The sequence below is a fragment of the Castor canadensis genome, chromosome 11, assembly GCF_047511655.1.
Source record: "Castor canadensis chromosome 11, mCasCan1.hap1v2, whole genome shotgun sequence".
Lineage (NCBI taxonomy): Eukaryota > Metazoa > Chordata > Mammalia > Rodentia > Castoridae > Castor > Castor canadensis.
The window spans coordinates 4114699-4130065 of record NC_133396.1 but is presented as its reverse complement, the minus strand read 5'-3'; the positions used below and the strand labels follow the sequence as shown (position 1 = coordinate 4130065).

The 15367-nt window shown below is 54.1% G+C and overlaps 2 protein-coding genes across 4 annotated transcripts; one reads left to right on the top strand and one right to left on the bottom strand.

The window, feature by feature from the left end:
* Window positions 1-1245: 1245 nt before the first annotated feature.
* On the top strand, window positions 1246-5549 carry Syngr2 (synaptogyrin 2). 3 transcript variants are annotated; one of them, XM_020158831.2, is made up of 4 exons: window positions 1246-1400; window positions 3406-3643; window positions 4080-4219; window positions 4427-5549. In XM_020158831.2, exons 1-4 carry the CDS (start codon window positions 1302-1304, stop codon window positions 4622-4624), a joined length of 675 nt encoding a protein of 224 aa, XP_020014420.2. In that variant the 5' UTR covers window positions 1246-1301; the 3' UTR covers window positions 4625-5549. The 3 variants fall into 3 exon arrangements, with proteins under 3 accessions (XP_020014420.2, XP_073901135.1, XP_020014421.2); XM_074045034.1 differs by having other exon boundaries at window positions 4080-4291; window positions 4374-5549; XM_020158832.2 differs by lacking the exon at window positions 4080-4219.
* Window positions 5550-6618: 1069 nt separating this feature from the next.
* On the bottom strand, window positions 6619-15350 carry Tk1 (thymidine kinase 1). The gene is made up of 7 exons (XM_020158830.2): window positions 15133-15350; window positions 15006-15037; window positions 14140-14250; window positions 11835-11928; window positions 8130-8219; window positions 7609-7728; window positions 6619-7516 (listed from the first exon to the last, which is right to left on the bottom strand). Exons 1-7 carry the CDS (start codon window positions 15196-15198, stop codon window positions 7325-7327), a joined length of 705 nt encoding a protein of 234 aa, XP_020014419.1. The 5' UTR covers window positions 15199-15350; the 3' UTR covers window positions 6619-7324.
* Window positions 15351-15367: the final 17 nt, after the last annotated feature.

Here is a 15367-nt window from a genome sequence, read left to right as displayed (position 1 = left end):
ACACAGCTGTAATCCCAGTACTCGAGAGGGGCTTGAGTTTGAGGCCAGCCTGGGCTACATGGTGAGACCCTGTCTTAAAATAAATAAATAAGTAAGGAGGGAAGGAAGGAAGTAAAGGAGAGAAAAGCCTGCCAGCTAGGACTCTTAGAGCCCTGCAGCCCTTCAGTAAACACTCATGGTATTGGTGTGAGGATTTTAGGAGGTGGACAGTTAGAAGGAGGAGGACCTATGGGGTCCCTGGGCTCATTTCCCAGCAGCTTATCACCGTCCATCCAAGTTTGAGGGAAGGTGGGGAATGGACTGGAAAAGACCCAGCTCCTCCCCACTTCCCTGGAGTGGTCCCTCCTCCTAGTGGCTCAGCTCACACTGTCCAGCACACTTGATGCACCTGCTCTTGTTCTCCCTTACCCATCCCTAGCCAGAGGTGTTGGGAATTCTTCCCTGGTTTCAGTTGTGTGGCCCCTGCAGATCCCCCTCCCCACAGAGCACCCTCACACACAGCTTGACACTAATCACTAGCCAGCCCTTCCCAGATGTTTTTTTTGGGGGGAGAGGCTAGAACTGGATTAAACTCTGCCCCTGTCTGTCACCCTAGGATTCTGGGTTCTGTTTGCACACGATCTTGGTACGTCCAAGTGTGCAGACATCGGCCCTTCAGGGCCTGGCCTGGCTAGGCCAATAAGAATGGGGAAGGGACTCCGGCCTCACTCCAGGCTTAGCTCCAGAGAGGAGGCAAGAGTTACCAGCCTGGAGGGGGCCCTAGGCCGTGGCCTGAGTTACCTTTGAGGGGCTGGGGATGGAGCCAGGGTTGTGCACTTGCTAGGGAAGCGCTCTACCACTGCGCTCCGCCCTCAACCCTTGCCTGGGGTTTCGCGCGGAATGGGGGAAGGAGAGGCGGAGGGGTTGGGTCCTGGGCAGGTGGGGTCCACACGGGCGTCTAGTGGGCTTCCTGGAGAGGGGACCAAAGGGCAGGGCAAAGAGTATAGGGGTGGGGCACGTCCGTTCCTTTTCTTGGGGACTCTCTGACCCTTTCTGGTTGTGCTGCTAGCCAGCGTAGCAGGAGGACGCGCCCCCGGCCGTGGAAGTGGGGTGGACACGGAGCACTCCGCGGCTGCACCCCTCCCCGCGGCTCCGAACGCGGGTCCTGCACTGTCCGCCACCTGCCGCCGCCGCTCGCGAGGGCGGCACTTTGCTCCCGGTCCCTGGCGGCCGCGTGGCCACGCCCCCTGCGGACTGGACGGGGCGGGGCTGTTCGGCTGGTTTCTGGCACTCTGAGGCTCGGCGGCGACGGCGACGGCGACATGGAGAGCGGGGCCTACGGCGCGGCCAAGGCGGGCGGCTCCTTCGACCTGCAGCGCTTCCTGGCGCAGCCGCAGGTGGTGGCGCGCGTCCTGTGCCTGGTAAGCTGGGGTGGGGCCAGGGGCAGCGGGTCGGGGCGCCAAGGGGAGCCCCCCCTCCGCCGAGTCCCCGCGGGATCCCCCAGCCCGAGAGCGCGACAGGTGGCGGCGGCCGCATGTCCGGGGCCTGGCGGCGCGCGTGGGGCCGGCGTGCAGGGTCCCTCTGTCCCCTCCCTCGCCTTGTCGCCTAGCCCACTCGCTGGCCCCGAGCACAGCCGCCTCCTCCACCCAGTCCCGGGCCCGGCCGCACCCGCAACCTCCCGAGTCCCCAGCACCCTGGCGCGGGGTGTCCCGGAGGCGCAGCGGGGAGCAGGCCTGTCGCCCTGCTGGCAGTGGGAGGAGCTTGAGGCCGCTCCAGAACAGGTGGCCGGTTCACCGCGACTCCCAGCTTGGGGGATTCACCGGGAAGGGGCTTTCTGAAGCCACGTGGGGTGCCGGGAGGGGGTGGGCCTGGCGCTCTGAAACAGGGTCTCCTTTCCACTCAGGAGCAGGACATGGGTCTACTCTCCCGGGATGTGCCTCTCTCCATAAGCTGAGCAAGCCCCATAGTCCCAAGTGTATGGAGGCTGTCCTTGCCTTTCTACAGCCAGCTGAAAACTGGACAAGGTGTTAGCTTGCCAGGCTGAGCGTGGGCCTAGTGCACTCAGAGGGTACCTGGCCGGGACTGGAGCCTTCTAAGGTGCCTCATGACACCCCTGACCCCTCCCAGCCTGACTGGGGTCCGACAGGCTCCATCCCGGGCTATACCCAAGGAACAGATAGATGCCCTGTGGGCTAGGATGGCAGTGCCAGGAGTCCTGTCCAGCACCCAGCTCCCAGAGTTCCGGCTTCATCCGCAGCTGGGGGTGGAGCTTGTGACTGCCAGCTCCAGAGTCCTATTGAAAGCTCCCTGGAAGGGCAGGATAGGGACTGTGGGGGAGGGATGGGGCGGTGGGAGGGTGTCTTAGGACACAGACTTAGGATACCTGCTGAGGTGGGATGGGATGAGTGGTCACCTTGAAGTCTGGTGAGGAGGAAAAGTGACATGGGGCTGTTTGTAAGGGACTGGAATCCCTCTGGGGAGTTCAGCTGGTGACAACCCCTATCCTGGCTCCTGCAGGGTCTAAGTACAGAGCTGTGCCCACAGGCCTGTGGTCAGAGTGTCTGGAGCCCCTGATGCAGAGAGACCCACTGTGGGGGTGTTGACAGACTGGAGGTTCCTGGGAGGGGAAGAGACTAGGATGCCAAAGAAGCCAGAAATCCTTGTAGGGAGAAGGCTGGCCAGCCTGGGGAGTCCAGTGTGGACCCAGGAAGACGTGGACAGGGCTTGGGTAGCTGCTGAAAAGGTAGAAATCCTGGGGCCCCTGGCATGGCTTTCCAGAGGTGTGGATCCTCTTCACTGGCTGTTCAGGCAAAATCACTGGAAAGCTGACTCAGGTGCCAAGTGACAGCACAGGGTGAGTGAGACTCCAAGCCAAGGCGCTGTGACTTTGCAGCCCATCTAATTTAAAACTCATTTGAAGTGGGGGTGGGTGACTACCTTGCATCCCCATCACCAGTCTAAATGAGATGACCTCTGTAGGAAGGCTGCTAGGAAGGGGCAGTCCTTCCCAGAAGATCCCCGTCCGTTCCCCACCCCTCCCCAGTCCAGAAATCTCTGGGCAGGGCCCCGGGTCATGGGGGACTGTGGTCTGGGCATGCCTAGGGAACAATTTGCCCATCACCTCACTCCAGTAAGTCCAAAAGGGGCTGCAGTGCTCACCTTAGCAGTCAGGTGTAGTGGTACATGCTGTAATTCCAACACTGGGGAGACTGAGGCAGGAGGATCACAAGTTCGAGACCAGCCTGGGCTACATAGTGAGACCCTGTTTGAAAAAACAGGAAAAAGAGGGGGGACAGCAGTAGGGGGACAGGTGAATGACCCCACACCCTGTCAGGGTCCCTGATCTCCAGTCATTGCATGTGTATGCACTGGACATACCCCATGGGGATCTGTTGGGTGGCCACCGCATCTTCCTCTCCCCCTCAGATCTTTGCCTTGATCGTGTTCTCTTGCATCTTCGGCGAGGGCTACAGCAACAGCTCGGAGTCTGCACAGTTGTACTGTGTGTTCAACCACAATGAGGACGCCTGCCGCTATGGCTCTGCCATTGGGGTGCTGGCCTTCCTGGCCTCGGCATTCTTCTTCGTGGTTGATATCTATTTCCCTCAGATCAGCAATGCCACTGACCGCAAATACCTGGTCATCGCTGACCTGCTCTTCTCAGGTATCTGCCTGTGGCCCCTGTCTGCCCTTGGGAGGTGCACAGGAAGGAGGGAGAGCTGTTAGCACCAGGGCTTTGCAATGGAGGGGCCTTGGTGCCCTGGGGAGGAATGAAGAGCAGTTTGTGTTCACTAGCCCCACTTAAGCAGAGAGGCTTTGCCCAGGTCCCTTTATACTGTGGGTTGGACAGAAGGCTTTTTGACTGTTGAAACTCAAGGGGGTGGGGGTACACGAGAAGGGCTCTGGCACCAGGCCTCCTGACTGGGTACTTCCCAGTGGTCAGTCCCTTAGCTCTCCCCTCTGCTGCTGTAGTTTACATCCTGAGGCTGTAGGAGTTCTCTGCCTTAGGATCTTCCTTTCCTCCTTGGGGCCTTCCTAGGTCCCTGGAAAGCCCCTACCCCTCCCTGAAACTGACCCTCCTCCTTCCGTCCTCTCCCCAGCTCTCTGGACCTTCCTGTGGTTTGTTGGTTTCTGCTTCCTTACCAACCAGTGGGCAGCCACCAAGCTAAGTGACGTGCTGGTGGGAGCCGACTCAGCCCGAGCAGCCATCACCTTCAGCTTCTTCTCCATTTTCTCCTGGGTAGGTATGCCCAGGCAGGCAGGTTCGTGGTCTTTGGTGAAGACTGGGGAGCAGGGCTGGGGACATAGCTGTGTTAAGAGTGTGTGCAAGACCCTGGCTTCCATCCCTAGTACCTTACAAGAAAAAAAGGAAAGACTGAGGTGGAGGGCTGAAGTTCCTTCTGGCCCTGCATCCTCTGCCCTGCCCACCCCTTGGGTCTCCCTACAGGGTGTGCTGGCCTCCCTGGCTTACCAGCGCTACAAGGTGGGAGTGGACGATTTCATCCAGAACTATGTGGACCCCGCCCCGGACCCCAGCACGGCCTATGCCTCCTATCCCAGTGCATCAGTGGAAAACTACCAGCAGCCACCCTTCACCCAGAATGCAGAGACCACTGAGGGATACCAGCCGCCCGTTGTGTATTAAACTGCCACTGGGGGCGGGGCAAGGAGGCAGACAGGGCACCTAGGCAACCCCTCCACCCTGAGGCCTGCCTCCTGGAGCTGCAGCCCCTCTCCTCTGCCTTGCACCTGTCACAGCTGGCAGCCTGGGGAGCCTGCCTTCCTGCAGCACCAAAGTGCCTGTGCCCAAAGGTGCTCCAGTCACCCACCCACTCCTCAAGGGCATTCTTTAGGAAGGGGGTTTTAGTTAGATATTGCATTGCTTTTTTTTTTTTTTTGCAGTGCTGGGGTTAGAACCCGGGGCCTAGGGTGTGCTAGACAAATGTTCTACCACAGTTGTCTCCCTAGCTCATTGCTTTAATGACCCCTACCTGCCCCCCATCCTGCCCGGAGTAGCCAGAGTGCCCTCTGATGTACTGTTTTGACAAGTGCTGTAGCATCCTCCAGCCCAAAAGCACAGAGCCCAGCCAGAGGCTCTGGAAGCCAGTTATTTGGGCTTTTTGCCAAAGACAAGGGGTTCCAGCTGTCTCTCTGGGGTGCTGGGCTCAGGACCCCATTTCCTCACTCAGGGTTGTCACTCCAGCCTCCCATGATTCTGGGCCTTGGTCCTGCCCTTGCCTAACCTTGGGCTAGGGGCCCTGTGCTTACTGCTGTATCCCTGGGGTTACCACTCCGTGCCATCTGCCCTGAGCTGCTTTCCTGAAAGCCATGGGGGCCAGTTGTCCACCCTGAGGGGACTGGACAATACTTTTTTGTTCCCACCTCTGGTAGCAGGGAAGGGCTTTGCCTGACAGTAACACCCAGCTTTATGTAAAACCTCTGCAACTTTAGTCATGCAGCATCAGGAGGGCAGGAGCCCCACAGTTGGAATGTATCGAAGCCTTGCGGGGAGCACTCCTTGTCCTTGGATTGGTGGACTGGTTCGGAGATGAAATAAATGTGTGTTTCCACCTGGGGGTAGAATTCCACTGGTGGGGGAAAGGGGATTTGGGGAACTTTTTTCTATGGTGGGATGGGGGTTTGAACTCAGGGGTTTGTGTTTGCAGAGCAGGTGCTCCACCTTTTTAGCCATACCTCTAATCCAGGTGAATTTTTTTTTTTTTGCAGTGCTGGGAATAGAAAGTAGGGTCTTGAATATGCCAGGCAAGCACCCTACTACTGTACCACTGAGCTATACCTCTAGCCCAGAACTTGCATTTTGAGGTTCCCCCTTCTGCAGAAGTAGTGATCACCCCCATCTGGGATCTCATTTCTCACACTGCCTTCCACCAGTACCCCAAAACAGCAACCATGCTCAGCTGCACAAGCTAAAGATTGCTTTGCAAGGGTGCCGTGGCTGCCTTTCTAGACTTAAGGGGACCCTGGGAGTTTCTTTTTGAAGCCTCATCCCTGTAGTTCTTTCCTTCTCACCACTCATAGCAGAGAGAGGGGCACAATAGGAGGGGTGGAACCACGCCCTCCACTGTCCAGCCCTTCTGAACTTCCTGGTGCACAGGGAGTAGGACTGGCCACTTTCTCACTCCTGTTGAGTGGGCCACTTCTAACAGAAAGCAGGGCCCCTGAAGCAATCCCTGGCTTCCTCTTTTGAACAATTACAAGGAACTGATAACAGTGTGCCCTGACGGTTTCAAAATCCCAAGTGCAAAATAATAGTGCCCCACTGGCAGGGTCTGAGCCCACTTTCCGAGGCACAACTGAGCTGTCTTCTCAGCTCTCCAACTATCAAGTGTCTGTTTCACAAACAAAAACTGGCCTCTCAGCCCCAGCTGGCAACACCAACACCACGGCTTTCCAACCTGGGCCCCAGGCACTGTTTACCCATTTATATCCTGAAACCAGACAGACAGAAAGGTAGGCAACTGTTCCTCTTTAGGACACGCTCCATGGACATTTCTGTTGAAAAGAGTTGTGGTTGAGATCAGTGTACGACAAAAAGACCTAGGAAAAATCCCCAACCAAATCACAGGAGGAGCTGTCTATATGAGACCTGGGGAAACCCAGGTTAAAGAGAAATGTGCCTTTACCCACTACTGAATTTTAATATTAAATTCCATATATACTATAAAAGACACATGGGCCATGCCCACCACTTTGAAACAAGTTCTTGGGGTCTGAGCCCTGGCAGAGTTGGTGACACTCACGTGAAAGATAGTATATATTTTTTGTGGTACTGGGGTTTAAACTCAGGACTTCACACTTGCTAGGCAGGCACTCTGCCACTTGAGCCACTCTGTCAGCCCAAAAGATGTTATTTTGGAGACCAGTGCCAGAGCATAGGTAGGGCCCTCAGCTCAAGGGGCAGTAAGAGGGCTGGAGTCCAGGCCAGGCTGTCCTAGGGTGTGTGTGGGGAGGATGAGAGCCTGTGTGTAGGACAACTTCAAAGGAGATGCTGTATGGATTTGCCAGGGAGAACAAAAACTAAGCAGTGAAAACCACAAAGGGGGAAGAAGCAGGTGGCAGTAATGTCCCAATAGACATATGGTTCTGCCCTTCCCCAGAGGGAACATCTGTAGTAGCCAGACCCCAAACCACCAGACATGGCCAGCCTCCCTGAGGTGGGTCATCCCAGCAGGTGGGAGGGGTAAGAAAAGGCCAAGGGGAGGATGTGACATGTGACCAGGTTTGAAGTGCAGGCCCACAGCAGAGAGTTCATGAGATGGAGCCCATCTCCTCCCTGGGCCTGCTTCTCTGAGGCCACACAGGGAGTAAGAGGCCCCAGTCTCCCTCAGTGGACAGAGCTGAACTGTAGGACCTGTTGGGGGCCAAAGAGTTTCCTGACAGCTGTGGCCTCCCCTGGCTTTCCCAACATTGGCCAGTTCTCTTTGTCGTCCAGCCTTGGAGCCTGGACTGGAGGCTTCTTGAAGTAGCAGAGGCGACACACAGAGTGGTATTTGTCTGCTCCACCAATCACCTCCACCTGGTGGTAGAGGTACAAAGAGATAGGTGTGAAGGGGCAGGACTCAGGCAGAACCCCGCCCTACTTCGCAGACAAAAGACAGATGGGGCTACCTCTTTCTCTAGGCCCAGTCTCTTGGTGTAGGCAGCTTCCCGGAAGCACTCCATGCACACTGCTGTCAGCTTCACCACACTCTCCGCCAGGGGAACCAGGTTCAAGATGGTGCCGAAAGCCTACATCCCATGGGATGGCAGGTGTGCTCAGTCACCTGGCCAGGGACTCTTGCTTCTCTTTGAAACCCTTTTGATTCGTGAGCACCAAAGCCAGGAAAAATCACTCTGACCTTGCTTTTCTAGAGCACCATGCTCTGCTCTGTTCCTTTGCCAACTTAGAGCACCTGCTAGCAGCAGATGGCAGGCAGTGTAGACACACCCACTCCTGGGCAGACCAGGGAGGCCCTAGGCTCAGGCAAGGTCTGGTCACATAGTGGTCCAGCCCTTATCATTCAGAGCATCCTTCACTGAGAAGGATCAAGTGGACTGACCATCTTTGTATACTGCCTTGTGCCCACTGACTGAGAGGCCCTTTTCCTCCCCTCCCAATCCCATTGCAAGGGCTGGATCAGGTGCCTTACTTTCCTCTGGAAGGTCCCATCCAGGGCTGCCACAATCACGGTCTTTCCATTGTTGGCCATTTCCTCACAGAACTCCACGATGTCAGGGAACTAGAACAAGGGTGGAGTGAGAGGGTGAGCTGCTACCCTGAGCAGTGGCTTCCTGGAGCCAGATCCCACAGCCAGGGCTGGAGAACCAGCTGATCCCTCACTCCCACAGGTGCCCCGTATACATGCTCCCAGTTAGGACGACATGTTCGCCACTGCTGCCCAGTCTTTCCCATGGCTCAGCCATGTGCCACTTCAAACCTGGTACCAAGGCCCTAGCATCAGACTTCTGCATCTGGCTGGGGGCCTCTGTAAAACAACGAGAGAGACCCAGATCCTTCCTGACTGCCCTCAGAAGGAACCGGTCCTGTTGACACTTTGATCTTAGACTTCCGGCCAAGATCAGAGAATAAGGTTCTGTTGTTTAAAACCCCATCTCAGTGCTGTGTGATGGAGGCCATAGCAGTCTAAGGAAGGTTACATTTAAAAATGGAACTTCAGGGGTACAGCTCAGTGGTGGAGTGCTTGCCTAGTGTGTATGAGGCCCTGGGCTGTGTCCCCAGCATTACGAGGAAAAGTAAAATAAAATCAAACTTCAAGGATCTCAGTAAGCCTATCCAGGGCTTTCTGGATAGGCAGGCATAATTAACGCACAGGACTGGAGTATAGAAAAGTAGCAAGGAGCCTACTGATGGTGATAGTGTCCACTCACTGTTTCTGCACCTGCAGGACCTTCAGTGAGCCTCCCCATTACACAAAAGTGAGATTAAAAACCCTGCAAGTACATTTTCACCTTCCTCAACATCTCGCCAAGAGCTAGCAGGCTCGTGGATCAGCTGGGTTTTCTCTCTGTTTTTTCTTTTGGTGGTATTAAGGTTTGAACTCAGGTCCTCACGCTTGCTAGGCAGGCGCTCTACACCTTGAGCCACTCCATCAGCCCTTCATGGCACATCTGGAATGAGCTCTGGCCCTTGGAACATGAGCTCTGTAACCTGGCATTAAAAGTTCAATGGCAAAGCCACCAAGGGCAGGAGAGAAGGATGTGGCAGTGAGGAAACAAATTCCCAGTCGGGTGCCAGTGGTTCACACCTATAATCCTAGCTACTTGGGAGGCTGAGATTGGGAGGATTGTGGTTTGAGGCCAGGCTGGGCAAAGAGTTCAAGAGACCTCTCCATCTCCAAAATAACCAGAGCAAAAACGGACTGGGGGTGTGGCTCAAGTGGGAGAGTGCCTGGTATGCAAACCTGAAGCCCTGAGTTCAAACTTGCGTTCCACCAAAAAAAAACAAATCCTAATGGTAGAGGACTGAGTGAAGCACCCACAAGCACACTTAGGCACAAAATAGAGAAGAGACATTTACAGCGTGTGACCAGGGGCACCCAGAGAGAAAGACACAAATAGCCTTACTGAAAGCAGAAGGGGTGAGCCATGTTAGTCATGAGAAATGCAGCCAGGAGGTGTGTGCAATAATCCATAACCCCAGCCAAGCTGCTGTCCTCCCTGGGGGCTTCTTCAAAAGCCCAGCTGGCCTCACCACTGTCCTCTGGACCAGATGTCCAGTCTCCACATTCCCAACAGCACCCTTCAGCAACTTCCTGTCTTTCTCCAGCGTTCACAACCAAGTCCTTACTGCCTGCTCAAAGCCCTTTGCCCCGGCTACTAACCAGTCACACCTTTCTCCGAAGGCACAGCTGCTGGCAGCTGCCCTCCGCTCTGCTCAGAGGCCCCTGGGTTCCTGCTAGCTCACTCTTTTCCACACTCAGGCCTCTTCTGACCATCCCTACCTTAATGCTCTGCCCCATCGTGGGCCTCCCCCTAATTCCTAGCACCACGTGACATAGAGAAACTCAAGCATAGGACGTCTGGTTCGTGTCCCCAGCGCCCAAAAGGTTGCCGCCGTACCGTACAGGCTTAAAAACGTAGGTGACCTGTCAGCCTCACTGTGGCAGTGAAGTGTACGTCTGTGACTTACATCACCTGATTCTATACTGGGAGGCAGGATGACCAGAGATTGATGACACCTTGCCAAAAAGCAAATATTTTCCTCCAGGGTGTAGAGCTAGGTTAAGGGTGCAGGCAGGAAACTGTGCTCAGATGCTAGTCTGCAGAAGGCCAGCAGAGGTGATATACCCAACTTCTCCCCGGCCATGAAGACCCCGCACCTACGGTGTCCGCTGGGCCTTTCTCCTCCCACCAACTGATGGAGCCACTGTGGATGTCACCAACGGCAATCCTTGTGGGTGGATATCCCCATCAGTCAACTTGGAACCATTTAGGACTATGAGTGAGAAATACATTTCTGTCGCATGGGCTACTTATAGCAAATCATTAGGTTGTATACCATCTATATATTCTGTGTTTGTCTGACAATGACAATTGAGGTATTTTTAAAAATTTGGCAAGTTAAGCTTCTGGAATTTGGGGTATATTTGTCACAGCAGCTCTCCTTACTTTCCCTAATAGATGAGAAGCAAACTTAAAAATGTCTAAGGGGTTACATAAGCTAGGCCCTTTTGAGAGTGAATTCTGGTTTCAAGATAAACTTAAAAAAAAAAAAAAAAAAATCCAAAGCAAAGGAGGGAAACCGAGACCTCAAAAGATAACCCATGTCAGACGCCAGTGGTTCATGCCTGTAATCCTAGCTGCTCAGGAGGCAGAGATCAGGAGGATCACAGTTCAAAGACAGTACAGGCAAATAGTTCGAGAGACCCTATCTCAAAAAAACCCAGTTCAAACTCCGGTATCACCAAAAAAAAAAAAAAAAAAAAAGATAAAAAGATAACCCACAAACCAATCAGAATATGTGCTTCTCAAGAAACAAAATCTAGTTAACTGGAAGACTAACACAAGATTTTCTCAGGAAGGAACAACATAGATTCCAAAAACAAAGCCCAAAACAATGATTGTTAAACAAAAATGAATATTGATTATGAGCAGAGACGAGGTCCACAGCGCAGTTGAGTATGCTTAGCCTCACCTCGTGCTCTGCTGGAATACTCCCTGGCCCTGAAGTCCACATGCCATGGTTGGCACAGGGAAGAAAATGAAAGAAGATTCCTACTGCTAAAGGCAAGATACTATTGCACACTCAGTTCAAGGCAGCCCAGGCTACCTAGCCAGACCCTGTCTCAGTCAATAAACAAACAAGCAAAAAACGCTTTCTCTTGGCTTCCTGGAGGCCGTGAGTGCTCCACCACACTCCCCCCGCAGGTGCTGCCTTACCAGAGGCCCGGAATGACCAGGGACTGAAACCTCTGAAACAGGGGCAAAGTAAACTCTTCCTCAAGTTGATTTTCTCAGGTGTTTTGCCACAGCAACAGAAAGCTGACACACAGACCATAAGTATCAAGCAGGAAGCAATGAGGAGCCAAACACATCAGTGTTGAGAAATTTATCTTTTTGTTCACTGTAGTTGGTGTGGAGGGTGCTGGGCCCCACGTGTACTTGGCAAGCAGCTACACCCACAATTTTTTTTTTTTAAGAAAGGTAAAATAAATCCTTATGCAGTCTATAACATGAAAACTCGTGAGGGAAGTGTGTGAGGTTTTTAGACACTAGTTGAAGCCCGCTAACCTTGTTACTTTACTGAGCGATCAGAAAGAACTTCTAAACCAGCAGGGGGAAAAGATGCCAGAGAGAGCTTCTAGAAAAGGTGATGCCAAAGCAAGCCCACTTACAAACTGCCCTTCGTCAATGCCCACGACAGCCACACCCCGGGCCTCCTGTGCCACATCGCAGAGCTGGCAGGCTGCCACTGCCTCCATGGTGTTCCTGGGAAGACAAGGTCAGAGCGTGAGCAAGGCAAGGGGGTGGGGGATGGCGGGTCAGGACCAGAACACAGGTGAGGGTGCCCTTGTGGTCTGACCACTTTTACCCATCAAGCAGAGCTGCCCAGCAGTTTTGAAGTCAGTATCTATGTAGAGGGATTTGGGGAGAATCTCCAAAGGGTCTCGTTCAGAAAACCAGCCATTTAATACAAGCTATCTCAACTTGAGACTTTGCACTAGAAATAAACAATGTCCAATGTGAACTTCAATGAAGACTCCAAAGCTCTCCTACCCTTTGGAGCAGTGGGCAGACAAGGCCAACTTTCTTTTTTTTTTTTGTGGTGCTGAGGATCAAACCTAGGTCCTCGAGCATGCTAGGCACTCCTGCTACCATTGAGCCTAAGGCCAATTTTACCAGGGACAGTGCCAACAAAATATTTTCATTTGGTTTTTTTTCTGGTGGTATTGGGATTTGAACTCAGGACTTCACGCTTGCTAGGTAGGCACTCTACCACTTGAGCCACTCCTCCAGCCCAACACTTTTATTTATTCAGAAGAATAAATAAACATAACTCAGCCAGGGTTATATTTATCTTTATATCAATGCTACTATAAAATGTGACATTTTTGGGGAGAGCTAGGGATGTAGCTTAGTGCCAGAGAGCATGTGCCCTAGGTGTGATTCCTCAACCTCAAAAACAAGCAAAGCTTTTCTTTATGGAGTTAAAAGTTACGGCAAAAGTGTCCAGGGCCCAGGAAAGCTGTAACTCTGAGGGTAGGAGAGCCCTGCTCCTGCAGATATACGCTCAGGCCCCTGTGGGTAGAGCTGTGACCTAGAATTTCCTCCAGTTGGCACCCCAGCTGATTAAAGGATTTCTCCAAGATCACGTGGCCGTCAGCTAGCAGAGCCAGGATGTAATGAGTCTGATTCCAGCCTTCAGAGCAGATCAGCTGTCTCCCACAGGAAGGATCCCACCCAACAGAATCTGAAAGGAGAGGCAGGTTTGAGAACCTTCCAGCACCATTAAATGGCACTTTGGACTCCACCCTGTCCCCACAGCCAGGGCCTTTCCTGGAGAGGAATGCTGTGCAGTGTCCTCTGCCCTTCTGAACAGTTGTTCTTTTTTAAACAGTGTTGTTTTCTTCTGCCTTCGTTTCTGCCCCATCTTTAGAACCACACTTCAGACAGGCTCACCAGCATGTAACTATATTTACAAAATTAAGCACTTCGTGACCACTCCCTAATAACCTTCAAACTCTGGAGAGAACATATAACAATATTTCAGGCATTTTAAATTCCCTCTTCCCTCCCTAAGTAGAAAAGATCAGAGGGACAACACGCAGCAAGCTGGCTGTGGCTCCAGCAAGGAACTGTCTCTGGAGCTCTGCGATGCTGTCAGCCTGTGTTAGTGCCTTGTGACCCTGGCAGAGCTTTCAGGAGAGCATTACCTCCTCCTCTTTCACCCCGGTCATTCACACACATCCCACCCTTTGCAGAAGACACCTCAGTTAGAAAGGACCTGCATCACAGAGCCCTGCCAGAGAGCATGGCTTGAATCTGGCACTCACTCCAAGTCTTGGGCTTTCTCCAATCTACCTCCTGACCAGCTTCAGACACCCCGCAGCTCCCACCCCAGGCCACAGGCTGGGTGGCTATTGTCTGGACAGCCAGTGGCAATCTGGGAATGCAGCTCCTGTGTTCTGGTACAGTCCAGAGCAAGTCCAGGACACAGAGAAACGCGTGCCTCTGGCTCAGAACGTCAGTGCCAAGGAGCTAAATTTAACCCCCACTCTGAGCTTGTGGGAGGAAATGTCCACAGAGCTCAGGCAGAGAAACATATAACCCAGAAGGTCACAAGATGACAGGGGCCCAGCTGAGGACAAATTACTTAAAATAATTAAACAAAAATCAACGAAGTCCAAACAAAACCAATCTGCAGCCTCTGGTGTAAATTTCAGAGCAATATAGCAGTATTGTCCATCTCTACCCAGAAGAGGCCAGAGCCCCCTCTCACACACACAACTGAAGATGTGTGCAGACATTGTCCAAAGGCCGGGGTGGGGGGGTCCCCCACCGCGCTAGAGAACCAGTGGGCTAGAGCAGGGAGGATGGCCAATTCCTAAGCTATCTTCACTGGAGAGTGGAGCTCTGACAGTATGTCCTGTGCCTTGGGATTCTTCCCATTGGACAGGACCAAAGAGGACAGGGACTGACCGGTCATGTGTGGAGAAGCTGTTGCTGTAGCGCGTGTCTTTGGCGTATTTGATGACCAGGCATTTGTACTGGGCGATCTGAAAGCGGCGGACCCGTCTCATCAACTCAGTGCTGCAAGAGTACAAGGTCAGGTGAGGCCAGCGCGGACGCCGGTTCACCACCACTCTCTAGTGGCGGAAGCCTGAACCTCACAAAGGACAGACCGCAGAAAGCGCGGGCTGGCTGCATTTGCCGCCCAGAAATGCACTGGAAGGCCCTGCATCACTTGGGGGCTCTTCATGGGGAGAGCAGCGCTCGGGGGTCCCAGGAAGGGCCGGAGGAGCACGGTACTCAGGCTCACAGGGGGAAGCTGGGCAGAGGCCGACTGCATGCATCCCCAAGGTGTCCAGGGCTCAAGAGTTTTCCTGAATTAACTTCGCAAAGCCATTGTGGGCCACATCTGTTGTTTTGGGTCCCAGGCGTCTGACCCTCGGAGCGAGGGCCTTGAGCTGGAGTGATGCCTGGGCCCTTCAAGGATGGTCGGGCCACTGACACCCGGGGATGGGGAGTAACTAAGTTTCCCCAGCCAGAGGCGAGGGGACACTGCCCAGAGCACAGTGGACACAAATGGACTGTCCTGCAGGTTTCTTTAGACTTGGGGCAGGCGGCAAGGCTGTAACCAGCTGCTCCAGAGAGAAGCAGAGTTTGAGCCGGCGGGCAGGGCGCGCCTTCCTCCAAGACTGGATTCCAGGAAGGAGAAATGGCGGGAAGGAATGCTGGGGGGTGGGGTGGGGTGGGGACGGGGACGGCAGCAGGCCCAGGACGGGGAACAGGAGAGGAGGACCCCAAGAAGGAGGAGGCCCACCCACCCCCAAAAAGGCTATTACCTTTTTCCTGAGAACATGGGCCCGAGAATCACCTATGAGAGAAGGAGAAGGTCACCTTGGGGTCTGCTCCCAGCAGACGCATGGACGCCGGCCACCACCCCGAGCCCCCGCGGGATGGACCCCGCACCTGGATCTGGCCCCGGGTCTTGCTGGGGGAGCTGGGCAGCACGTTGGGCAGGTTGATGTAGCTCATGGCTTTTACAAAATACGGACTCTCACAGAAGCACCGACTTCCCGCTGCCAGCCGACAGGATCCAGCCTACTCCCGCGCCGCCCCCAGCCTGTAGAGCCCAGGCGCACTGGCTAATCGGAGGCCGGCGCGACCCAGGGTCCAATCGGCGAGCCGGCGGGAGGTTTACGTA

Bases quoted from the DNA above. Each gene is read 5' to 3' on its own strand.
- Tk1 (XM_020158830.2), bottom strand. From the start codon at position 15,198: ATGAGCTACATCAACCTGCCCAACGTGCTGCCCAGCTCCCCCAGCAAG. The intron at 14,251-15,005 runs GTAATAGCCTTT...GTACTCTTGCAG, and splicing joins CCCATGTTCTCAGGAAAAAG to CACTGAGTTGATGAGACGGG. The intron at 11,929-14,139 runs GTCAGTCCCTGT...TTGTCTTCCCAG, and splicing joins AGCTTCTCCACACATGACCG to GAACACCATGGAGGCAGTGG.
- Syngr2 (XM_074045034.1), top strand. From the start codon at position 1,302: ATGGAGAGCGGGGCCTACGGCGCGGCCAAGGCGGGCGGCTCCTTCGAC. The intron at 3,644-4,079 runs GTATCTGCCTGT...TCCTCTCCCCAG, and splicing joins CGCTGACCTGCTCTTCTCAG to CTCTCTGGACCTTCCTGTGG. The intron at 4,292-4,373 runs GTTAAGAGTGTG...GGAGGGCTGAAG, and splicing joins AGGGCTGGGGACATAGCTGT to TTCCTTCTGGCCCTGCATCC.